At 39.1% G+C, this 26,831-nt stretch overlaps 1 protein-coding gene across 2 annotated transcripts; it reads right to left on the bottom strand.

Moving 5' to 3' along the window:
• Positions 1 to 16,152: 16,152 nt before the first annotated feature.
• Positions 16,153 to 25,677, bottom strand: LOC125229062. 2 transcript variants are annotated; one of them, XM_048133837.1, is made up of 4 exons: positions 25,578 to 25,677; positions 18,548 to 18,715; positions 17,983 to 18,143; positions 16,153 to 16,539 (listed from the first exon to the last, which is right to left on the bottom strand). In XM_048133837.1, the coding sequence occupies exons 1-4, from the start codon at positions 25,599 to 25,601 to the stop codon at positions 16,230 to 16,232; spliced, it is 663 nt and encodes a 220-aa protein (XP_047989794.1). In that variant the 5' UTR covers positions 25,602 to 25,677; the 3' UTR covers positions 16,153 to 16,229. The 2 variants fall into 2 exon arrangements, with proteins under 2 accessions (XP_047989794.1, XP_047989795.1); XM_048133838.1 differs by lacking the exon at positions 25,578 to 25,677 and adding an exon at positions 25,281 to 25,552.
• Positions 25,678 to 26,831: the final 1,154 nt, after the last annotated feature.

Consider the following 26,831-nt stretch of genomic DNA (forward strand, 5'->3'; position numbering starts at 1 on the left):
TTGCGTATTGGCGCGACAGAGCCAGCGGCGTATCGCTTTCGTTTGGCGTCGGAGAAATGCCATTCGGCTACGGGGCCAGGCCCCGTAGCCGAATGGCATTTCTCCGACGCGAAACGAAAACGAAACGCCGAGAAAGGTAGTCTGGCTCTGTCGCGCCAATACACAAGAGCGATAGAGATAGATATCTACGAGCGTTTCGTTTCGTGAGCGTTTGTGCCATTCGGCTACTTACCCTGACCGGAACCGGAACTGACAGGACGACGTCGTTCAGCGAATTGGTAATTTGTGGGACCCTTTATCTTTTTAATGAATGTTTCCATAACATTATTATTATATCCGTCCTCTTATAATTAAAGTATTTGTGTTTAACCCTGTTATTTTATTCTACTTTCTTCTTCGAATACTTAGGCCTGATAGACGGCGTGCAAACTCGCATGCGATTTTAGTTACATTGCGGGCTGTTGATGTTAGGTACATACAATTTTGCACAGCCATCAAATACCGCAATGTAATAAAACTCGTATGCGAGTTCTCGTACCGTTTAAATTGGGCCTTAATGGGGCTTTAGACGGCGTGCGAACTCGCATGCGATTTTGGTTACATTGCGGGATGTTGAGGTTACAAACAATTTTGCACAGCCATCAAATACCGCAATGTAATAAAACTCGTATGCGAGTTCTCGTACCGTCTAAATTGGGCCTTAGGCAGGTATGTAGGAATTACATTTGCTACAAGCTATCCATTGTTTCGCATTGTTTCACAGCTATAGAAGAACTCATGCCATCCACATTTGATTTTCACCTACGTACCGAGGCAGAAAGCAAGGAGACTCCTTGTCATGTCTACAATCTGTTTTAAATAACCTACAGTCACTCAGTCACCTTCAGTAACATGTTACTCTTCCAGAACGCTTCTTATAGCCACTAACTAGCTCTACAAATAAGATCGAGTCAAATATTTTTTCACCACACCAACTGGTAAAGGCTTACTTTGCTATTCGAAAACGGATAGCAAAATTGCATTTTATCCACAAGAGTGCAAAGTAATTTCATACAAATTTTAACTTGATGTCTTAAGATAACTGGTAGATTTTTGCCTATAAATGATGATTTTGAATTATAAATATTGAATAAATTGATAGATTTAATTTAGTTTGATGTTTTTTAGTCCGTATTTTGTTCGTATTAGTGTGGTGAAAAATTTTGTGTTTCACTCGGTGGCAAAGTTTGTTTAACCTTCGTGCCTTGAAACCCTCGCAACGCTCAAGATTCCACTTTTTGAACCGCGAGTGTAGCGAGTAAGAAGTTGGAATATTGTTGAAGTAAGAATATGGAATCTTTCGCTTGCTCGGGTATCAATTTTGGCACGTGCGGTTAAACAACAACTTTACCCCCTTGTAAAACAAATAACTATTGTGGTCTTAGTTGTGTCATACTATTGGCGCCGACTGTACCTAGTTTGGAGCGTCGTGACAAAATTATAAACTTACAAGTGCGCTCCTGACTGAAAAATATTGGAAATCTCTGGGGTTGAAGACGGCACGTTTAACGATCTGGATCGTAAATCTACTGTCTAACAATATTTTACGGCTCATGAAATTTTCCACCTTCGATCATACACGTGACCTGAAACTGTGAGTTGCGGGTGTTGCGACATAGACAAAGCACAGACAAGATATTTATCATTTCTCATGTTTTAAAAGAGCTTGAAAAAGGGTGCAGAAACAAGAGGTCTATCTAGGTAGAAAACCTCGTATTAGAAATGAGAATATAGTGTTTAACTTAGATTAAAACTACCTACTTAGACTAAAATTTGTGGCTTTTATTCTAAGTGCATTTTCACATTATCCGTCCCGATATCGAATGTCGGAAGGATTTCAAAGGCAAAAATCAAAGATGGCGGCTTAACTGTATGGGATATCGGTCCTACATCCGATATCGGATCGGATAACGTGAAAATGCACTTAACCCTTAAATGCATGATTTTTTCTTTTAACGAGAAGTTAATATATGTGATAGACAATGGATTTCTGACTGTAGGAAAAATAATAAAAAAAAATTAACATCGATTTTAATAATAAATCAGTGTTAGAAGTAAAATCGGCTAAATCTTATTTATATAAATAATATCATTATTGGTAAAATTTATATGAAAAGTTTTACTACTTTTAGAAAGGTACACTATTTAAGAAACCCCTATGGTAAAATATTTAAACATAAATTAATAACTAACTTTGAAAAAATCGGCCTAAATCATATACTAAAACTCACCATCATCCAGTTTTTTTAATACTTTTCCGCCATTTTATCTTAATTTATAATTCTTAAATGAATAGGTTTTTAGTTTTGGTTGGAAATAATGATTTTATTTAGTTATTTAGATGTATGATCTAGGAAAAATAAATAAAAAAGTTCAGCTTATATTTTGGCTAGTTTATTTACAAATATATGCATTGTAGCCAAATGGCAACAATATGCAATTAAGGGTTAAGCTAATCCCCTATTTTGTAAGACCCGAGTAGACGCACGGAGCTGAGCGTCCAGCCTAAGCAGCGTCGACTCAGTAGTCTCAGGACACTTGTATCTATGATATGTATAACTAGATATTTTTCTGGCACGAACGTCAAGTTATTAGTGCTTGACAAAATAAAAACATCGGCAATCCTTTTATCGATAAAAACCCTTACATAAAGTTATAAATTACTCCTAAAAATCATCTCTAAAATCTTGAATAATCATGTACCTAAGAAATTATGTGAACTATTAAAATATGGTTCGTTTTATTATTATTGTCTATTTATAATATTTTCAAACATGTGGCATTTGTATAAAACATTAATGTTGTATACACATAAATTCAAGCCTATATTCGCTAAACGGGGTAGGCAGAGCACATGAAACTACTCAAAATTCAGTGCCATGGCAATAATTAATGACATAATTATAAAAATTAATGACATATATTATGATGTAAGTTATCGATGAACTAAATATCGGAAGGAAGTCACTAGTGTCACTTTGTTCCTGCCAGAAAAATATGATATGAGCTTCAAATTATTTGACAAGCACGCCGCACGTCCTGCTGCTGCGCGCCTAATATGCACTGAAGAATTTGGTACCTATATGTATAATAGTACCTAGCTAGTATCTGAATTACCGTACCTTGTTTTGCTCGACTGCGATCAAAGTCCTTTCATGAATATTCACAAAATGGCTCTTCGCCTACAAAACGGTTGCGCAAGGTGTGAGCGTGGCAGATTTAGCAGGAAAACGAATTAATCTTAACACAGTTTACTGAGACAACCCTAATTTATTGTCTTAGGAGTTTACTCGAATAACAGCAGCACCCAAAGTTGTGAAATATTATGATTAAATGGGACGAGAAAGCGCGCAAGACTAAGTACTAAGTAAGATGTTCATTAAGTTCCTTTTGTTACTTAATTTATTTATTAATAACCATTAAAACATATAAAAACACTTAAATTAAAATCTTACAAATAAAATAAAACTAAATTATAACTAAATCACTACTTAAAAATAAGCTTATAATAAATAATACTAAAGAAATAATTAGAAAATAATAACAAAAATAAAAGAACCCAATTATAAAAAGAAAACACCATCTAACAAATCCGCCTGCGGCATGGTGCCCATTATGCTGGCGGCATTTCCTCGCTGTATCGCCAGTGCGATACGTTGCGAGAAATACGCGCCAGCTCTAGGGTACTTTTGTACCTTTTGTACCTTTTTGGTACGGAACCCTAAAAACGATGCTTTTCCTCCAGTGTCAAATAATGGGTTGTAGACACTCGGAGGAAATAGACGCCAAAAGGACGCCATATTGTCAACTGAAGAGCGAATAAGTATACAACTAAGGCCTGAATTAAACGGCGTGCAAACTCGAATGCGATTTTAGTTACAGTTTTGCACAGCAAATACCGCAATGTAAAAAACTCCTATGCGAGTTCTCGTACCGTCTAAATGGGTCCTAAGTGATAGATAGTATGCAGCAAAGTAGCTTTGACAACGGCCACCATAACACTTGTAAACCTTTAGTGGTCGTTGGCATCACAGGCACGATTTACGACGACCCTTTTAGCGGCCCCAGGGCACCTAGACAACTAAGTACTATCACACTATTCACTATTGTCTTGCAGAAACTTTTTTCACATACATTCGATTTGTATAATATACTTCTTGGCGAAACACCTTACGCAGAATATGATTTGGTATAAATCAGTCTTATAGTCGAATAGTACTTGCGCAGATAACATTTAATTTTGTGCATATTAAATATATTTCTATAAGACCCTATTTTTAGGGTTCCGTAGTCAACTAGGAACCCTTATAGTTTCGCCATGTCTGTCTGTCCGTCCGTCCGTCCGTCCGTCCGTCCGTCCGTCCGTCCGTCCGTCCGCGGATAATCTCAGTAACCGTTAGCACTAGAAAGCTGAAATTTGGTACCAATATGTATATCAATCACGCCAACAAAGTGCAAAAATAAAAAATGGAAAAAAATGTTTTATTAGGGTACCCCCCCTACATGTAAAGTGGGGGCTGATATTTTTTTTCATTCCAACCCCAACGTGTGATATATTGTTGGATGGGTATTTAAAAATAAATTAGGGTTTACTAAGATCGTTTTTTGATAATATTAATATTTTCGGAAATAATCGCTCCTAAAGGAAAAAAAAAGTGCGTCCCCCCCTAATTTTTGAACCATATGTTTAAAAAATATGAAAAAAATCACAAAAGTAGAACTTTATAAAGACTTTCTAGGAAAATTATTTTGAACTTGATAGGTTCAGTAGTTTTTGAGAAAAATACGAAAAACTACGGAACCCTACACTGAGCGTGGCCCGACACGCTCTTGGCCGGTTTTTTTCTATAACGTAGTCCAATAAAATCAAATCTTTATTAGTGTTCTTTACATATCCCGCACCTTTTTTGGTCTTCTCTGTTTGGCCTAAAGGTTGACTGGTAGAGAATGCCATATTTTTACTGTGCAATAAAGTTTAAATAAATAAATAATATTTAGGTGGCATAAACTTGCAATTTGCTTTTTGATAGCGAGTCGAATGTGTTGGGGATGCAAGATACCTAACACTCCTCCTCGCTTTGCTCGTCGTCGTACCTAACGGTGGCTCCGGGACAGTATTTCCTTTTTCATAGTGTGTCATAATTCTGCTCTGGTAATAGTATGCTATATGATTATTATTATTACATAAAATTATGCTAAATCAAAGTCGACCAAATTAATGTTCTGAAAAACAATATTCTGCGTCGTATATGTGTTATGGACCAAGTGATTAATAAGGGCATTATGTATAATGCCCGGGCATTATGAATAATGCCTAGCTGTATTGGGCAAAGTGATTAATCATTGCCTAGACGCCATTTTTTATCACATTGCCCGGTCATTATGATAATGCTACGTGATCGTTGGGCAAATTGATAATAAGTTTAACAAGTTTGCATGAAAGCCATTTTTTATCACATTGCCCGGTCATTATGATACTGCTACGTGATTGTTGGGCAATTTGATAATAAGTTTAACAAGTTTCCATGAACGCCATTTTTATCACATTGCCCGGGCATTATGATACTGCTACGTGATTGTTGGGCAATTTGATAATAAGTAAGTTTAATAAGTATACTGGGTGTTTCCTAACAAATAATGAAATGTAAATTCAAACAATGCGTCGTATGCGTGGTAGTAATAATGCCAACTAAGTTTTGAACAAAAACTGAACAAAAACATTTTTGTCCCCGACCAGGGGGCGTCCATTAATCGCGTCATACTGCATAGGGGGGAACGAGGGGGTGGACTCATGAAAAAATCACCAAATATCACCATGGGGGGGGGTGGGGGGGGTGGGGGGTTAGGAACATATCACGTGTATTTTTTTGTTACACTAACGTAAAGAAAAAAACATAATTATTTCTGAACTATTTTTATATCAACTTTTACAGTCAGAACTTGCGTTGTGCAGTGCAAAGAGAACAGAATAGAATATAATATAATTTATTCGTGAACACAGTCAAGATTAATTACACATTACAACACAAACAGAACGGAATGAAGTGCCACGAAATGGCCTCATCTCAGCGTGTTGCTGGTGACTTCCAGCGCTGATCTTCCGATGAGACCATCAAGTGAGAAAAAAAGAGCTGTGTGCAGTCGGTTATTTTTAATTCTCAACGATTTTTTTAGTTTGCCCTCATCACGTGTACACGGACAGTCGGTTATAGACGGTCAACCTAATCATGGCACTGAAAAAAGGCGGCAAATTTGACAAATGTAGAGCTCACCGGCCAACTGTATTCAAAAAACGCGTGCTTTCCAAAACCTTCACGTTGGCGGAATCATAGACGAGCCATAACACTTAAAAACCGGCCAAGTGTGAGTTGGACTCGTGTTGCAAGGGTTACATCACAAGAAGAGCTTAAGCGCCTTCTGGCGCTAAGTCATTTTTGAAAATAAAATAATAATATTTTGAACAATTTATAAAAAACCGGCCAAGAGCGTGTCGGGCCACGCTCAGTGTAGGGTTCCGTAGTTTTCCGTATTTTTCTCAAAAAAATTTCCACTTTTTATTTTACCACTTTGTTGGCGTGATTGATATACGTATTGGTACCAAATTTCAGCTTTCTAGTGCTAACGGTCACTGAGATTATCCGCGGACGGACGGACGGACAGACAGACAGACAGACATGGCGAGACTATAAGGGTTCCTAGTTGACTACGGAACCCTAAAAAGACGAAACAAAAATGAATATACATGCAATATTCAAACGCACTCAACACTTTCAAAAGATTTGGTAACTCCTTGCAGCCCCAGTGAGTGAAATTCGTAATTTGAGTTTTTTCCTTTAAGTCTAATTTAGGCTTGACTATATATTTCTAATAGGTTTTCTTGTAATCTATACATTAAAGGCTTACCCCGGCAATGTTTTGAAAATTTTATGCTAATTAGTTTCGGAGATAAGGGAATGGTCATTTTTGCCTGTTTTCTTAAATTACTTGACTGAAAATTATTAAAAACATATATTTTTGAAATACGTATAAGGGCCATTTTTTTCAAAGTTGTCCACCCCACTTTTTTTGTAACATGGGTATTTTTTACGCGATTCATATTCAGAATCGCGAGGTCTTTTGATCGTGATAGGAGAAAAAATGTCCCAAGATTTCCATATTTTTTTTAGACCTTCCATTCCGTTACCGCCATACAAAATGTGTGAAAAACTGGTAACGGAATAGGGAAAAACCTTGGGACACTTTTTTACTCCTATTAGGATTGAAAGAGCTCGCGATTCTGAGTGGAAAGCACATAAAAAATTCCAAATAAAAAAAAAGTGGGGTGGACAACTTTGAAAAAAAAATGGCCCAATTAACGCTCTTTCATTTGATATGTAACACGCTAAAAAACTATTTCAAAAAACTTTGATTTCTAATTTTCACTTTTACCCCCCAAAAGTGTATATAGTTGTTTTTTTTATTTTATTTAAATTACATGCCCGTCTTTGGGTCACAAGTTTACATATGTGTGCCAAACAAGTTAATCGGTTCAGTAGTTTCGGTTCAGTGGTTTCCTTTTTGAGGTACGGAACCTTAAAAATGAGGGGGCGAAGGTTTAATTCTCATAGAAAATTTGAATTTCGCGCCAAGATTTGGTTGATTCGTGGGTTGGAAAAAAGTCTATTTAAGTTGCCAAAAAATTACACGTCATATTGGCCAGGGGGGGGGAAAATATCACCAAAGATCACCATGGGGGAGGGGGGTCCTGAAAATATCACCAAAGATCACCATGGGGAGGGGGGGTCTAAAATAAGCCAAAAACGTATGACGCGATTAATGGACGCCCCGATTCTATCAAAACCCTTGTCTCTCGTAAGCCAAATGTACTTGCAGGTCCATAACTGTATCGGGATGCCCATTTCGGTGTTTTTTTTTTTCAGTAGGGCCCTTCGGTTTCCTAGTGCTCATCATCACGCTTGCTCCTTTGACTCTCTGAGACGTTTTTTTTATGGGATAGGAGGCACGCGAGCAGACAGGTCGCCTGATGGTAAGCAATAACTGCCGCCCATGGACACCCGAAACACCAGAAGTGTTGGAGGTGTGTTGCCGGCCTTTAAGATGGGTGTACGCTCTTTTCTTGAAAGTTTGAAGGTCGTATTGGTCCGGAAATACCGCAGGCGACAATTCTGCTGGCTTAAGTTTTATGAAGAACTCCACTTCGGACTGTATTTTAGACACATAATATTTAGATTACGACGTAACTTTGTAACTACGTAACTTTAATTGATGCAAGGCAATACCACATAATTAATAGGTACAATTTCAATGGATTATTGTCTTTCAAAGGTTTGTCAATGACTAAAATCCTCCTTTCATTTAATTGCACATTATGAATGTTGTACACTGCGACATTTTGATACATCGTTTCACAATCATTTCAATATCTGAATTAATTCCTGACACCTCTCGCTAGCTGGTGGCCTATCGGTAAGAGCGTGCGAATTTCGATACGAAGGTCGCGGGTTCGAACCCCGGCTTGCACCAATGAGTTTTTCGGAATTTATGTGCGAAATGCCATTTGATGTTTGCCAGTCGCTTTACGGTGAAGGAAAACATCGTAAGGAAACCGAACTAATTCCAATAAGGTCTAGTTTACCCTTCGGGTTGGAAGGTCGGATGGCAGTCGCTTTCGTAAAAACTAGTGCCAACGCCAAATCTTGGGATTAGTTTTCAAAGCGGACCCCAGGCTCCCATGAGCCGTGGCAAATGCCGGGATAACGCAAGGAGGATGATGATGACCTCTCGCTATTTTGGAATATGTGCGCGCCCACGCAATATAATATTTTTATTGGATTTTTTTCACATGTAGATACGATTTTGTCGGCCCTCTTACCATTTGGCGCCTAGAGCGGTCGCTCCACTTGCTCTACCCTTAATCAACTATAGATTCTTTCACCTTAATTAACCCATTGCAAATTAGTTGAAAAACCGTACACATATGATCTCGACTCTACCTACTAATAACGACTGTAGCACAAGTTTTTTATTACATTTGAGCATAATATTTGTACGTATTTATATTTAATTACATTTTACAACACATTTACAGGTACTCATATATTTGACATTTGTATGGGTATACGAATTTGGTGATGTAGGTAGAATTGCAATTTACTTGTTTTAAATTTTTGCTGTACTTGGCGAGGGCTCGCCCCTCATATCTATATACATACATAAAGTCGCGCATGTATTTTTCCAACAGGGTACGCAGAGCACACGAACTCGTTTCAGTGCAACTGTTGGCAAAATTATGAAGGGGTTGTCAGCCTATTCGTCCAGACCACAATGGAACCCATATCCCATAGTTGAATTATACGACTCCCACCATGTAAGGAAATGGGGGAGTGAGATTTTCAACCCATCACGACATCGGGTATCTGTATAAATTGACATAGACAGGTACACGGATTTATTTACTGTAAATCAACTGCAAATATAACTTGGTAATCCCATATATTGATATGAGATTACAATCTGAAAACCTGGACTGAAATTGCAACATTTTTTAATTTTTATGTGATTTATACACTAAACACTAACTGTATTCTAAATTTGAGACTTCCAAGTGTACTAGAAGTGTCTTATTATCATTGATGATCGTGTGTCAGTCAGCCAGTGAGTGACAAAACTAAGAAACTTTGGCTAGTAATTATTCCTAAACTATTGGTTCAAATTTAATGAAATTTGGAATATACCGTGTTTATACAATGACTACTTGGGTGCTGAAAATTGAGGCTTCTAGTTTTATCCAGAACGGAGTAACAGGGGGTTGAAAATGGTCTGAAATGCTTCGAGAAAAGGATGGTACGGCCGTGCCTCTTTTTGCTCGACTTGGCGGGGGCACTGCCGTGCCCCCAGATTAATAGTTTAAAAAACACTATAAAACACGCTTTTATAAATGCACGTAAAAGCCAAAAATAGATTATGGATCGTTCAAGTTGTCTCTATTTGTGAGCTGAAGTTTAAAAACTATGTGCTTTTAATTATAATATTTGATTGTAAAAGCGTGGGGCGCTGGAACAGGAAAGACTTTTTGTATAACCTGCTGATAAATCAAATTATGCTATGTTACGGGAAGGAGGTTACACAGATTGACGCGCTAACTGGAGTTGCAGCATGACTAGTAGGTTCTACATTAAACAGTCAAATCAATTAAAAGTCAGTGTTCAAAGTAGGTACCAGTTTGTCGAACTCAGACAAAATATGCGCTAGTAGCGAGGAGAGTCGACAGTCACCGACACTTAGAACGCCGCTTTTTTCCGGTAATCAAAGTACAAAAGGGGAAAGTGTCTACAGTGACAGGATGCAGAGTTCTTGTTCGTGGACGAGATATCTTTGGTTCTCTTTGGTAACCCTTAGGCGGCATATGTAAACGTTATGCTCTTATGCAACTTCATTCGCCAGGAAGTTCGGATTAGTATTTGTTTACAAGAAAGTCTTTCCTGTTCCAGCGCCCCACGCTTTTACAATCAAATATTATAATTAAAAGCACATAGTTTTTAAACTTCAGCTCACAAATAGAGACAACTTGAACGATCAATAATCTATTTTTGGCTTTTACGTGCATTTAGAGCAGTAGAGATTTGACGACCGGTCTGGCTCAGTCGGTAGTGACCCTGCCTGCTGAGCCGCGGTCCCAGGTTCGAATCCCGGTAAGGGCATTTATTTGTGTGATGAGCACAGATATTTGTTCCTGAGTCATGGATGTTTTCTATGTATATAAGTATATATTTATCTATTTAAGTATGTATATCGTCGCTTAGCACCTATAGTACAAGCTTTGCTTAGTTTGGGGCTAAGTTGATCTGTGTAAGGTGTCCCCAATATTTATTTATTTATTTATTATTTATTTATTTATTATTTATAAAAGCGTGTTTTATAGTGTTTTTTAAACTATTCATTTATTTTATACTTTTTAGTCATTAATAATGAAATACTTTCAACATTTATACATAAATTTATTTCAAGTAGGCGGATTTTACATGCCATTTGTGACTTAACGTGTACTTATTGCTAATTGCTACTTAATAATAACTAGCGGCTACCTTCTTATTGTGCCATGACATGTGCCATCGCGGACTTTTTGAAGACATTAGAGAGACATACTTTCGCCATACATTGTTTTGAAGCTCTCAGCTAGTGGGATTTTGTTTGACTCGATTAGAAAATATTGTCACATTTCAACTAATTCAAACAAAATTTAAGTATTTCTTTTTTGCCGAGCCCCCCTTTATTTTCTCTTAAGGGTCACAGGAAAACCATTACCCAACTTATTTTAATTACTACGTTGATCTTTCTTTTATGCGGGGGGCTTCACCCCCGACCCCCCCTTTTCGTTACTCTTAAGGGTCACAAGAAAACCCTAACCCAACTTATTTTAAATACTACGTTGATCTTTCTTTTATGCGGGGGCTTCGCCCCCCGAGCCCCCCTTTTCATTACTCTTAAGGGTCACAAGAAAACTCTAAACCAACTTATTTTAAATACAACGTTTATCTTTCTTTTATGCGGGGGCTTCGCCCCCCGAGCCCCCCTTTGTTTGCTCTTAAAGGTCACAAGAAAACGCTAACCCAACTTATTTTAAATACTACGTTGATCTTATTTTAAATACTACGTTGATCTTTCTTTCATGCGGGGGGGCGAGGCCCCCTTTTCGTTACTCTTAAGGGTCACAAGAAAACCCTAACCCAACTTATTTTAAATACTACGTTGATCTTTCTTTCATGCTTCCCCCCCTCGATCCCCCCCCCCCTTTTTTTCTGTTCTTATCTTCCGGCACCATCATCAGGCCTTGAAACCTAATCGTAGTCATAGTTCATTACAAGACTTTTCTAAGAAGCTCAAAAACAGCTATGATACGATGTTCCATCATGTAGTTCCAGTTCATATCTTCCGGCTCCATCATCAGACCTTGAAACCTAATCGTAGTCAAAGTTCATTACAAGACTTTTCTAAGAAGCCCAAAAACAGCTATGATACGATGTTCCATCCTGTAGTTCCAGTTCATATCTTCCGGCTCCATCATCAGACCTTGAAACCTAATCGTAGTCAAAGTTCATTACAAGACTTTTCTAAGAAGCCCAAAAACAGCTATGATACGATGTTCCATCATGTAGTTCCAGCTCATATCTTCCGGCTCCATCATCAGACCTTGAAACCTAATTGTAGTCAAAGTTCATTACAAGACTTTCCTAAGAAGCCCAAAAACAGCTATGATACGATGTTCCATCATGTAGTTCCAGTTCATATCTTCCGGCTCCATCATCAGACCTTGAAACCTAATCGTAGTCAAAGTTCATTACAAGACTTTTCTAAGAAACCCAAAAACGGCTATGATACGATGTTCCATCATGTAGTTCCAGTTCATATCTTCCGACTCCATCATCAGATCAGCTCCACTGTACCATATTATTGTATTGTCATCGGAACTACATAATAGCTGCCAATTTTCATTACGCTACGACTCCTGGAAGATGGTTAAATTAGCTTCCTTAGATTCCATTACATACATAGTTACATATACGACGACCTAATAAAAGCGTGTTAATAACTGTCATTAACGACTTGTTAACGACACAGTTATTTTAAGCGCTTGTATTTACGTTTAGTAGGTAGTACTTACGTATTTTATCATACTTACTCCTGAGCAACGAGGCCGGTTTCTCAAAACTACAAGTTACACGTTACACATTACACATTGCAAGTGCATTTCTCTTGGTCGTAATTAATATTTTTTGTCCGGCAGACGCATAGATACGAGCCGTAGTAGACGATAGCATGGACATAAACGCTGGCGTCCCGCAAGGTTCTGTGCTATCCCCAACGCTGTTCTTGCTGCATATCAATGACATGTTGTCTATCGGCGACATTCATTACTATGCGGATGACAGTACTGGGGATACATTTTACACGGGCCGTGCTAATATCCCTCGTTCAGTGGTGCTGGAAAGTCGTGAAAAGCTTGTGTCGGACATCGAGAGGATTCTGTCCGGAGTCTCGGTGTGGGGTCGGGACAACCTGGCAGCAGCGGCTGGTCCATACAAGCCGATTCCCATCGACTTGCCTAAAATTTATTACCAGTAAAGTACCAGTACTAAAATTTATTACCAGGGTACGTAGCCAAATGGCATTTCTCCGACGCCAAACGAAAACGAAACGTAGTCTGGCTCTGTCGCGCCAATACGCAAGAACGATAGGGATAGATATCTACTAGCGTTTCGTTTCGTGAGCGTTTGTGCCATTCGGCTACGCACCCAGTTATGTTGAGGTAGGTTTCTTTTTCCTCAGTGTTGTCTTGCCTAGCAGAAATGTTCACCAGCCGCCACTGCAACCTAGTCTGTTTCAATCCCACTAAGACACAGGTGTGTGCGTTCACCGCTAAGAAAACCCCACTTACTGTGGTTCCACAGTTCTAAGGCACAGCCCTTACCTTGTCAGGAGACATTTCTAGTAACGTCCGTCGTCCAATTCCGTTGTCACTTGGGAGGGAAAGCTGCGTTGGCATCCAAAAAGCTCGGTGTGCTCAATAGAGCGAGGGGATACTTTACTCCGGGGCAAAGACTGCTCTTGTACAAGTCGCAAGTTAGACCCCACATGGAGTACTGCTGTCACCTTTGGGCAGGAGCACCTGGATACCAGCTTGGACCCTTTGACTCGATCCAGAGACGCGCTGTATGAATTGTCGACGATCCCAAACTCACAGGTATTGAACCCTTAAGTCTAAGGAGAGACTTCGCCTCCTTATGTGTGTTCTATCGCCTGTACAATGGGTTGTGTTCTGAAGAACTGTTTGACATGATGCCAACGGCCACTTTTAATCATCGCACCGCTCGCCATCGACAGGGCGCTCATCCACACACCTTGCAACCTAAATGGTCGCGCACCGTGCGGTTTCAGAGGAATTTCCTCCCACGAACGCTCCGGCTGTGGAATGAGCTCCCTGTCGAGGTATTCCCGATGATAGTATGAGGTTCTTCAAAAAAGGAGTGTACAATTTTGAAATTAATTTGAAATATTAAATCCTCAAATTTTATACAACTATGGAAAACCTTCTTTGAAATACTTGTGACCAGCGCAAGTTTTAAGTCCTGTTCGCTGGAGGACGGCCTGCCTCTGCCGCATTTGCTTCGGTGTCCACGTGGCACGCGTTCCGGGTTGAAAAGTCACCGCAAAGCTGCCAACATCCCCGGGAGGTCCCGTGACACCTTCCACAGCTTCCCCGAAGGTTCACCATATTAGAGGTCGGTCCGATTTATCCTTCTAATATTCAGGGCATCTGCGCCAGCTGCAATTTGGTTAGATTAAATTCATAGAGTCAACAATTTAGAGCAAGCAAATATTTTTGAGAACTGGTACCTAGGTATTAATTAGTATAATTTCTAGTAATAAATTAAAGATAACTTGTGTGAAAATTTACCTTGAACCCTTTAAGCGAACTAGCTTTCCACTGAGATCTGTACATTTCATTGGTGTCGAACAAGATAATATAAGTCAGTTTTCACACAGGTAGCGCATTAACACCAACTTTAAGGCAAGAATCACTACATAGTATAAAACAAAGTCGCTTTCTCTGTCCCTATGTCCATAATGTATGCTTAAATCTTTAAAACTACGCAACGGATTTTGATGCAGTTTTTTTTTAATAGATAATAGTGATTCTAGAGGAAGGTTGACATGTAGGTATAGTACCCGTGCGAAGCCGGGGCGGGTCGCTAGTTTCTTATATAAATAAATGTTATAAAATATATTCAATCTTAAATTATTTTTTCTACTCCCGTGTTGTTATTCGTCATTTACAGTGTCGTGCATAGATCGTTAAAACCCTACATAAAAGATGCCCGCCCCCGCCCGGCGCCCCGCGCACCCACGCATACGATTTAGCTCTTAAAGCATTGTTGGGAAGCCTTTAAGGGATATAGCGGGGGCGCGGGGCGCCGGGGGCTGGCGGCGGTGGCGGCGAGGGGGAGTGCGAGCGACAGGGTGAGTGCAGGAACAGAGGGGAGGCCGACAAGTCAAAATACAGGAAACTGCGAATTTCACGAAAGTTATTCTAGAAAACTATTAAAAAGTAAGTGCATGGTCGTAGAAAAAGTACCTATTGTATGCAACGGTGTTTAACTGAGTTAAAAAATACTCGTGGCGTCTTTATTAACAATTTTCGGCTTCGCCTCAAATTGTTACTCACGCCGCTCGTCTTTTTTGACCTCACTTAAACGCCAGTTGCATAAAATACTATATCACCATGTCTACTTCCCTTAGCAAGCATATTTCGACACCGTTTTTAAGTATTTTCAGTTCCAGTAATTTTTTACTATTATTATCAGTTGTGTCCTTAATTTAGTACAGTCCTTAATTTAGTACAGTCCTTAATTTAGTACAGTCGGAGCTTTAAGTTTGTTTTACCCGTAAGGACACCTCTGATAATGACTCCAAGTTGAAAATAAACTTTAGCTTAGCTTTGACTCGACTAAAATTAATTCTGAACGTAGGGGGTTAAGGCCCAAGGTAGAAATTATTTTGCTAGGTATGTGTTGCATACCTACTGCTTCACACATCACTTTTGAATAAATGATTATGTTCCAAAATATCAAAGATCGGTTGCACCAAACCGTCTGTTACCTAATTTAGCAAACGCTAAGTTTTTCACCGACTTCCATATCTCAATAAGAGGAGGTTACCATCCTTTACTGTTTAACTTACTCTCGTTAGTAATATTCAACTACCTCCCCTTGTTGCACAATGTACTATTACAAGTTGGTGCCATTTTTATCCTGGAGAAAACTAGGGAACTCGTCAAAATATCGTGATTTTTTTGTGTTTTAATTCAATAAAGTACAAACATTACACATTTCAATACAAATTTAGTTTTTAACCCCCGACGCAAAAACGACGGGGTGTTATAAGTTTGATGAGTCTGTCTGTCTGTCTGTTTGTGTGTGTGATGAACCGATTTAGATTTTTTTGTTCGTAAGCTGAATTAGTCAGGGCCATGTTTCATGAAAATCGGTCCACTATGTCGCGGTCGGGGTTTTTTTTATAATTGTGTGGTTAGGTTATTAATAATAAGTACCTATGTGTAGAAAAAAAGATATAATATGTCTAAGGCTGAATTGGTGGCTTATAAAATATCTCTTAGTGAGACATAAATGATTTTAGTGTATATCAGGTGGTTCAGAATGAGCTCCATCAGCATTTAAATTAATATAAGGCATATTAACCCGCCTCTCTTCACCTTGCACATTCGCCAATGTGCGATGTCTTCTCTGTCTGTTCCTTTCTCTCTTTTCAATGTTAATTTCAATGTCCCACTTCTTTGTGGCCAGCATCCGATAGTAATCCGTCAGACTATTGGCCTTTTTGTATATTTCACCTTCTATTGATTTAGTATATACTACTTTCTGATGTAGGGAGAAATTCCTGTTACCATCGAATGTGGAACTGGATTTTGAAGCGGATTGCACCCTGTAAACAAAGTTAGAAAAGTTAATTTAAACGCATAGTTCAGAAATTTTCAAAAAGTTTGTACATAGCCACGTCAGCAAATTTAAATTAATCCTATTTTGTTACCAAAGTTTAGTGACATAAGTCAGACTTTCGTAAGATATATATAGGATAATTGTTATAATAAAGAAAATAAAGAGACTAGAGAACCTTAATGACCAAATAAAACTTACTAAAATTTCAATTCATGAAATAAATCTTGGTAACAAAAAAGGAATAAAATTCCTTAATTTTTGTATAACTTTTCGAGAACTGCTGAGTTAGTAAACGCGTTGAGAGTATCACTTTTATGGGAAGGTATGATAATAGCTTGTGCATGAAGCTTGAAGCATACTCTGATGATGTAGGGAAATTCTACCAGTTGACCAAGCGCGGATCCAGATTCGTGCCCAGGGGGGGGGGGTCACGTGGTAAAGGCCCAGGCCCCCCGGGGGGTCACGTGGTCTATTTGTATGGCCAGCCTAGGCTCCAGGGGGGGTCATGACCCTCATGACCCCCCCCCCCCTGGATCCGCGCATGCAGTTGACTTGAGGTAAGTATAAAGTTTAAATTGTTTGAAATGACTTTGCATGCAAATGGCTTAACCCTTAAATGCATGGTGATGCATCATATATTTGATGGCCCGTGACTCGATATGTAGCTATCCAAAATCACATTTATTGCTTAATTATTATTCATTATTATTCTCTTTATTCATTTTGATTCTTAGGCTAGGTTTGTTATAATATGATTATAAAAGTAATATACAATAAAATAAATTAAATAATATGATGATTTACTATTTATTATTTAAGGATTAAGATGAAATGGCGGAAAAGTGTAAAAAAACAGGACGATGGCGATTTTTAGTATGTGATTTAGGCTGATTTTTTCGGAGTTAGTAGGGTTTATGTTTAAATATTTTATCATAAAGGTTTCACAAATAGTGTACCTTTTTAATAGTAGTATTTTTTTTAAGAAAACTTACCAATTACGATATATTTAAGTATATAAATAAGATTTGGCCTATTTATCACTTAACACTGATTTAGTATAAAAATCGATCGTATTATTTTTCCCAGAGTCAGAAAACCATTGTCTATCACATATATTTGTGTGATGAGCACTGATATTTGTTCCTGAGTCATGGATGTTTTCTATGTATATAAGTATGTATTTATCTATTTAAGTATGTATATCGTCGCTTAGCACCCATAGTACAAGCTTTGCTTAGTTTGGGGCTAAGTTGATCTGTGTAAGGTGACCCCAATATTTATTTATTTATTTATTTATTTATTTATTTATTTTATGTAGTATCAAGAGAGCCTGTCTTTAATACCAGCTGGGTGTGTTGTAAAAAAATAATTCTGACTGATGAGTTAATTTTACAACTAAATTATTAGATAATGCATTCAGTAAACTCACAGTAGATCAATAAAATTACTTCTTTGCCCCGCTGATACTGATGTTTGCCACTGCTTCTTCTGCATGCAGATGGGACATTCTTCTTCTCTGCAACTTACTGAACGCTTAATTTCTTGTCTCAGTAAAGTACATTCGACAGGCCAACTGCATTTCTTATCCGACTGGAAATTAAAAAGAAAATGGTTGTTTGTAAGTGTTGACAAGTAAGTATTAACTTGTAAATAAAACCCGAATGATGATGTTTATATCCTGTTGTCCCTCATCAGGGGCATAGGGCTCTTAGGAAGGATTTCCACTGTTCCCGGTCCGAGGCGCGCCCAGCCGAGGCCCACCGAGCTAGCCTCCTTTTCCATCAACATGCATGATGACAATTATAAATAGATTCTTATACATTTTTGCAAAAATTATGACACGGTTGCTTATTCTGCTACTTGTATGCCAAATTAGTGTACTTGTACTTGTACTGCTGTACAATACAAAACACTGGCATGTAATATGTAAAACAAAATTAAAGATGTATTTTGATAAGAATTGATCAAATATAGCCAAGGCAGTCATAGCTCACCGGGCAAGACATCAAGTGTTTAACGACTCGCCTCTTATCCTTGCAGCGCTTGTCACGGCACTGCCATCGCTTGCTGCGAAGGGTGTGTACCTCACGCTGCATGCATTTGTACGCACCATGAAGCTGGACCAAATCTGTCTTCTTAAACTTTCCGAAATCTTCAGCCATCTGATTAGAAAATAAAGTTATAATTTCTCTAAAATTTGTCTCTAGAAGTTGCTTCTTTTTAACACGCTTTTATTAGGTCGTCGTGTATGTAACTATGTATGTAATGGAATCTAAGGAAGCTAATTTAACCATCTTCCAGGAGTCGTAGCATAATGAAAATTGGCAGCTATATGTAGTTCCGATGACAATACAATAATATGGTACTGTTGAGCTGATCTGATGATGGAGTCGGAAGATATGAACTGGAACTACATGATGGAACATCGTATCACAGCCGTTTTTGGGTTTCTTAGAAAAGTCTTGTAATGAACTTTGACTACAATTAGGTTTCAAGGTCTGATGATGAAGCCGAAATATATGAACTGGAACTACATGATGGAACATCGTATCATAGCTGTTTTTGGGCTTCTTAGAAAAGTCTTGTAATGAACTTTGACTACGATTAGGTTTCAAGGTCTGATGATGGAGCCGGAAGATATGAACTGGAACTACATGACGGAACATCGTATCATAGCTGTTTTTGGGCTTCTTAGGAAAGTCTTGTAATGAACTTTGACTACAATTAGGTTTCAAGGTCTGATGATGGAGCCGGAAGATATGAGCTGGAACTACATGATGGAACATCGTATCATAGCTGTTTTTTGGCTTCTTAGAAAAGTCTTGTAATGAACTTTGACTACGATTAGGTTTCAAGGTCTGATGATGGAGCCGGAAGATATGAACTGGAACAACATGATGGAACATCGTATCATAGCTGTTTTTGGGCTTCTTAGAAAAGTCTTGTAATGAACTTTGACTACGATTAGGTTTCAAGGTCTGATGATGGAGCCGGAAGATATGAACTGGAACTACATGATGGAACATCGTATCATTAGCTGTTTTTGTGCTTCTTAGAAAAGTCTTGTAATGAACTTTGACTACGATTAGGTTTCAAGGTCTGATGATGGAGCCGGAAGATATGAACTGGAACTACATGATGGAACATCGTATCATAGCTGTTTTTGGGCTTCTTAGAAAAGTCTTGTAATGAACTTTGACTACGATTAGGTTTCAAGGCCTGATGATGGTGCCGGAAGATAAGAACAGAAAAAGGGGGGGGAGCTCGAGGGGGAAGCATAAAAGAAAGATCAACGTTGTATTTAAAATAAGTTGGGTTAAGGTTTTCTTGTGATCCTTAAGAGTAAAGAAAAGGGGGGGGAGCTCGGGGGCGAAGCCCCCGCATGAAAGAAAGATCAACGTAGTATTTAAGATAAGTCGGGTTAGCGTTTTCTTGTGACCTTTAAGAGCAAACAAAGGGGGGCTCGGGGGGCGAAGCCCCCCGCATAAAAGAAAGATTAACGTAGTATTTAAAATAAGTTGGGTTAGCGTTTTCTTGTGACCATTCAGAGCAAACAAAGGGGGGCTCGGGGGGCGAAGCCCCCCGCATGAAAGAAAGATCAACGTAGTATTTAGAATAAGTTGGATTAGCGTTTTCTTGTGACCTTCAAGAGCAAACAAAGGGGGCTCGGGGGGCGAAGCCCCCCGCATGAAAGAAAGATCAACGTAGTATTTAAGATAAGTTGGGTTAGCGTTTTCTTGTGACCTTTAAGAGCAAACAAAGGGGGCTCGGGGGCGAAGCCCCCGCATAAAAGAAAGATTAACGTAGTATTTAAAATAAGTTGGGTTAGCGTTTTCTTGTGACCTTTCAGAGCAAACAAAGGGGGCTCGGGGGCGAAGCCCCCGCATAAAAGAAAGATCAACGTTGTATTTAAAATAAGTTGGGTTAAGGTTTTCTTGTGATCCTTAAGAGTAAAGAAAAGGGGGATGAAATAAAGAAAAGGGGCATGAAATAAAGATCAACGTAGTGTTTAGAATAAGTTGGGTTAGCGTTTTCTTGTGACCTTTAAGAGCAAACAAAGGGGGGCTCGGGGGCGAAGCCCCCGCATAAAAGAAAGATTAACCTAGTATTTAAAATAAGTTGGGTTAGCGTTTTCTTGTGACCTTTCAGAGCAAACAAAGGGGGCTCGGGGGCGAAGCCCCCGCATAAAAGAAAGATCAACGTTGTATTTAAAATAAGTTGGGTTAAGGTTTTCTTGTGATCCTTAAGAGTAAAGAAAAGGGGGCTCGGGGGGCGAAGCCCCCACATGAAAGAAAGATCAACGTAGTATGTAGAATAAGTTGGGTTAGCGTTTTCTTGTGACCTTTAAGAGCAAACAAAGGGAGGCTCGGGGGGCGAAGCCCCCCGCATAAAAGAAAGATAAACGTTGTATTTAAAATAAGTTTTTTCTTGTTACCCTTAAGAGTGACGAAAAGGGGGGCTCGGGGGGCGAAGCCCCCGCATAAAAGAAAGATTAACGTAGTATTTAAAATAAGTTGGGTTAGCGTTTTCTTGTGACCTTTAAGAGCAAACAAAGGGGGGCTCGTGGGGCGAAGCCCCCCGCATAAAAGAAAGATTAACCTAGTATTTAAAATAAGTTGGGTTAGCGTTTTCTTGTGACCTTTCAGAGCAAACAAAGGGGGGCTCGGGGGCGAAGCCCCCCGCATAAAAGAAAAATCAACGTTGTATTTAAAATAAGTTGGGTTAAGGTTTTCTTGTGATCCTTAAGAGTAAAGAAAAGGGGGGCTCGGGGGGCGAAGCCCCCCACATGAAAGAAAGATCAACGTAGTATGTAGAATAAGTTGGGTTAGCGTTTTCTTGTGATCTTTAAGAGCAAACAAAGGGAGGCTCGGGGGGCGAAGCCCCCCGCATAAAAGAAAGATAAACGTTGTATTTAAAATAAGTTTTTTCTTGTTACCCTTAAGAGTGACGAAAAGGGGGGCTCGGGGGGCGAAGCCCCCGCATAAAAGAAAGATTAACGTAGTATTTAAAATAATTTGGGTTAGCGTTTTCTTGTGACCTTTAAGAGCAAACAAAGGGGAGCTCGGGGGGCGAAGCCCCCCGCACAAAAGAAAGATCAACGTTGTATTTAAAATAACTTGGGTTAGCGTTTTGTTGTGACCTTTAAGAGCAAACAATGGGGGGCTCGGGGGGCGAAGCCCCCCGCATGAAAGAATGATCAACGTTGTATTTAAAATAAGTTGGTTTAGGGTTTTCTTGTGACCCTTAAGAGTAACGAAAAGGGGGGCTCGGGGGGCGAAGCCCCCGCATAAAAGAAAGATCAACGTAGTATTTAAAATAAGTTGGGTTAGGGTTTTCTTGTGACCCTTAAGAGTAACGAAAAGGCGGGCTCGGGGGGCGAAGCCCCCCGCATGAAAGAAAGATCAACGTAGTATGTAGAATAAGTTGGGTTAGCGTTTTCTTGTGACCTTTAAGAGCAAACAAAGGGGGGCTCGGGGGGCGAAGCCCCCCGCATGAAAGATCAACGTAGTATGTAGAATAAGTTGGGTTAGCGTTTTCTTGTGACCTTTAAGAGCAAACAAAGGGAGGCTCGGGGGGCGAAGCCCCCCGCATAAAAGAAAGTTAAACGTTGTATTTAAAATAAGTTTTTTTTGTTACCCTTAAGAGTAACGAAAAGGGGGGCTCGGGGGGCGAAGCCCCCGCATAAAAGAAAGATTAACGTAGTATTTAAAATAAGTTGGGTTAGCGTTTTCTTGTGACCTTTAAGAGCAAACAAAGGGGAGCTCGGGGGGCGAAGCCCCCCGTTTAAAAGAAAGATCAACGTTGTATTTAAAATAAGTTGGGTTAGCGTTTTGTTGTGACCTTTAAGAGCAAACAAAGGGGCTCGGGGGCGAAGCCCCCGCATGAAAGAAAGATCAACGTTGTTTTTAAAATAAGTTGGTTTAGGGTTTTCTTGTGACCCTTAAGAGTAACGAAAAGGGGGCTCGGGGGCGAAGCCCCCGCATAAAAGAAAGATCAACGTAGTATTTAAAATAAGTTGGGTTAGGGTTTTCTTGTGACCCTTAAGAGTAACGAAAAGGGGGGCTCGGGGGGCGAAGCCCCCCCGCATAAAAGAAAGATCAACGTAGTATTTAAAATAAGTTGGGTTAACGTTTTCTTGTGACCTTTAAGAGTAAACAAAGGGGGGCTCGGGGGGCGAAGCCCCCCGCATAAAAGAAAGATCAACGTTGTATTTATTGGGTTGGTAAGAAAGTAATGAGCGAATCATAACCAATATTGTAATTTTTATTTAATTTATTATTTTAATCATTTATCAAAAATATAACGGCCTTCGTTATCTACTACTTGTCTCCATCGTTCTGGTAAAGAATGAATAGCATCGGCGAAGAAGTTCTTAGGTTTAGATTCAAAAAACTCAGCTATGTACTGTCGTAGATGGGCTTGATCATCGAACTTTTTTTCATTCAAGGCATTGCTTAGCGATCTGAACAATGCGTAATCCGTAGGTGCCAAGTCTGGAGAGTACGGTGGATGAGGTATCACTTTCCAACCTAGCTCCAATAGCTTTAGCCGAGTCACTTTTGCAATGTGTAGGCGAGCATTGTCGTGTAAGAAAAAAACTTTAGCATGCTGTGGACGATTCTGGCAGATTTTTTGGTTTAAATTTTCAAGCTGATTACAGTATACTGATGCGGTAACAGTCATTCCACTTGGTAGGAGTTCCCAGTGAATAATACCATGAATATCCCACCAAACGGACAGCATAACTTTTTTCGGGTGAGGCTCTGTTTTTGGTGCCTCTATTCCTTTTTCGTTTGGAGCTAGCCACTGATGTTTGCGTGTGTGATTTATATATAAGACCCATTTTTCATCTCCAGTGATAAGATGGTCCAACCAGTTGAATGTGCGGCGAAAAGACAGAAGTTGTATGCAGATATCGGCACGGCGGCTTAGTTGATCTCTATCAAGTTCGTGCGGTATCCAAACACTGTATTTGTAGTTTTTTCCCAACTCGTGTAAATGTGTTTCTATGGTGACATGAGAGCAGCCTAACTCGGTAGCAAGAGTACGACTCGTTAGCCTCGGATCTCCTTCAATTAAGGTTTTTAATTTGGCTACATCAATCTTCACCGGTCGACCAGACTTAGGTTGATCTGATAATGAAAAGTCGCCACTACGAAACCGCTGGAACCATCGTTTCGCCGTGGCCTAAGACACAACTTCAGGAGCAACACGCTGACATATATTACGCACTGCTTCGGCGGCTGAATGGCCAGACTGAAATTCATATAGTAAGCAATGCCTTACATGCACTTTTAATTCGTCCATTTTCTTCCTTATATTAGCTCGGCGACAGCTAGTGAATGACTGACGAGAAACTGTGCGACTCGCCCTTTATATACTTTCGACCATAGAAGATTCTAGAACTCTCTTAAAAATTTTATGTGGAATTCAATCGATCGCTCATTACTTTCTTACCAACCCAATAAAATAAGTTGGGTAATGGTTTTCCTGTGACCCTTAAGAGCAAATAAAGGGGGGGCTCGGCAAAAAAGAAATACTTAAATTTTGTTTGAATTAGTTGAAATGTGACAATATTTTCTAATCGAGTCAAACAAAATCCCACTAGCTGAGAGCTTCAAAACAATGTATGGCGAAAGTATGTCTCTCTAATGTCTTCAAAAAGTCCGCGATGGCACATGTCTATATTGTCTATCTTTTACGGATAACTTACTAGGTATAAACATTTTTATGATAATACCGTAATAAGAAGGTAGCCGCTAGTTATTATTAAGTAGCAATTAGCAATAAGTGTGTACTTGTACTTAACGTGTGTTAAGCCACAAATGGCATGTAAAATCCGCCTACTTGAAATAAATTTATGTATAAATGTTAAAAGTATTTCATTATTAATGACTAAAAAGTATAAAATAAATTAATAGTTTAAAAAACACTATAAAACACGCTTTTATAAATGCACGTAAAAGCCAAAAATAAATTATGGACCGTTCAAGTTGTCTCTATTTGTGAGCTGAAGTTTAAAAACTATGTGCTTTTAATTATAATATTTGATTGTAAAAGCGTGGGGCGCTGGAACAGGAAAGACTTTCTTGTAAACAAATACTAATCCGAACTTCCTGGCGAATGAAGTTGCATAAGAACATAACATAACGTTTACATATGCCGCCTAAGGGTTACCAAAGAGAACTTAGAGAACCAAAGATATCTCGTCCACGAACAAGAACTCTGCATCCTGTCACTGTAGACACTTTCCCCTTTTGTACTTTGATTACCGGAAAAAAGCGGCGTTCTAAGTGTCGGTGACTGTCGACTCTCCTCGCTACTAGCGCATATTTTGTCTGAGTTCGACAAACTGGTACCTACTTTGAACACTGACTTTTAATTGATTTGACTGTTTAATGTAGAACCTACTAGTCATGCTGCAACTCCAGTTAGCGCGTCAATCTGTGTAACCTCCTTCCCGTAACATAGCATAATTTGATTTATCAGCAAGTTATACAAAAAGTCTTTCCTGTTCCAGCGCCCCACGCTTTTACAATGAAATATTATAATTAAAAGCACATAGTTTTTAAACTTCAGCTCACAAATAGAGACAACTTGAACGATCCATAATTTATTTTTGGCTTTTACGTGCATTCATAAAAGCGTGTTTTATAGTGTTTTTTAAACTATTAATTTATTTTTTACCTAACTTGTTCAAACTTCAGTGGCAATAATAGTACTTACAGCTATGTAGCAAATATAGGTGGTAGACCTGTAGAATACCTAAATCTTTTCATTCACTTAGACCTGCCCATGTTACGTCTCTCATGATAGACAAATTAGATTTGACAAATTCACACGAAAGCATTAAATACACTATCCGTTGGTGTTTACTAGTCGATTATTATTGTTAGATAAAAAAGAAAAAAAGATAAAGAATTAGTGCCGAGTAGGTAGTAAGCACATTGAGCTAATGACTGGTAGTGATATTGCCAATTCAACGTTTCGGGTCAAGATTAACTAAATAAATAATAATCATACATAATTAACGTCAGGAATTTCCATGGTTAGCACGCTGTTAAATAAAAACAAAACAATAATAACACGTTTCCAACTTTTCACGCATAAGCTCAGATTGTCAGAATGACATTGTCAAAAAGTTTTGACATTTGGTTTGAATTTGACAGTGACACTAGTGACAGTGACAGTGACATTTTTTTTTATTATTATGCCCTGGATGTAATTCATTTAAGCCAAGTCTTTCTTTACAGATGGGTGCGACTTGGACTTAGGCAAAGAATATAATACTCAGACTTAGGTCAATCACTGGCCAGTTTATAATTAAAATAAAAGCCCCGCGGTTGCAAGTATGGAGATTAGAGGTAAGGAGAACCATCTTTATGTATCAGAAGTGCACATATAAAACAATAAGACAGGTGGCGCTGCAATCGGAGGTGCGTTAGGGTTTGACAATTTCTTTAGCCTTCTCGATAGTATGTCTACGAAGCAAAAGTTCCGGGTCCAAATCCTGAGGAGAGCTTTTTTATTTTTACAAATATTACAAAGTTTCTTTGTTTAACGCTGCTACTCTGACACTTTTTAACAAACATGCACCCATCCACTCCGTGCGCGTCAAACGTCCACCAGCTCCTTGGATCACCGAGACTGTCCGAGATGCTATGAAAAAAAGAAATCGAGCTTTTAGTATTTTCAAGCGTGATCGTACCGACGAGAACTTTAAACTTTTTAAGACTGCCCGTAATCGTTGCAATCAGGTGGTGCGAACAGCGAAGCGACGGTTCATTCATCACAATGTATCATCTTCGTCTATGGCCGATGTGTGGAAGTTTCTCAAATCGCTTGGCATGGGAAAACCTGCTAACAGTATTACTGATAATACGTTTTCTCTCAATGATCTTAACTGTCATTTTTCTTCCGCTCTTTCGGTCGATAGCAAAACTAAAGCCGCCACCCTCTCTAGCATTTCATCTCTACCTTCTCCTGTCTCTGACACTTTCTCTTTTTCATCTGTTTCTATTTCCGATATCAAATCTATAATAACAGCCATTAAGTCAAAAGCCGTGGGCTGTGATGATGTTAGCCGTCATATGATTGTATCAGTCCTTGACTGTATGCTTCCTGTAGTGGCTGACATCATCAATTGCTCACTGGCTACTGGTGAATTTCCTTCTCTCTGGCGAAAGGCATTCGTTATTCCGCTTCCGAAAACTAGCAATCCCACCGCCCTCAGCAATTTTCGACCAATTTCTATACTCCCTTTTCTCTCTAAAGTAG

Source organism: Leguminivora glycinivorella, chromosome 8 (assembly GCF_023078275.1).
Source record: "Leguminivora glycinivorella isolate SPB_JAAS2020 chromosome 8, LegGlyc_1.1, whole genome shotgun sequence".
NCBI classification, from domain to species: Eukaryota; Metazoa; Arthropoda; class Insecta; order Lepidoptera; family Tortricidae; genus Leguminivora; species Leguminivora glycinivorella.

What these genes read in the sequence shown, in the direction of transcription:
- LOC125229062 (XM_048133837.1), bottom strand. Translation starts at nt 25,601, where the DNA reads ATGGAAATTCCTGACGTTAATTAT. An exon ending in AACACTTGATGTCTTGCCCG is followed by an intron (nt 18,144 to 18,547) that starts GTGAGCTATGAC and finishes TTTAATTTCCAG; the next exon opens with TCGGATAAGAAATGCAGTTG. An exon ending in AGTAATTTTATTGATCTACT is followed by an intron (nt 16,540 to 17,982) that starts GTGAGTTTACTG and finishes CTTTGTTTACAG; the next exon opens with GGTGCAATCCGCTTCAAAAT.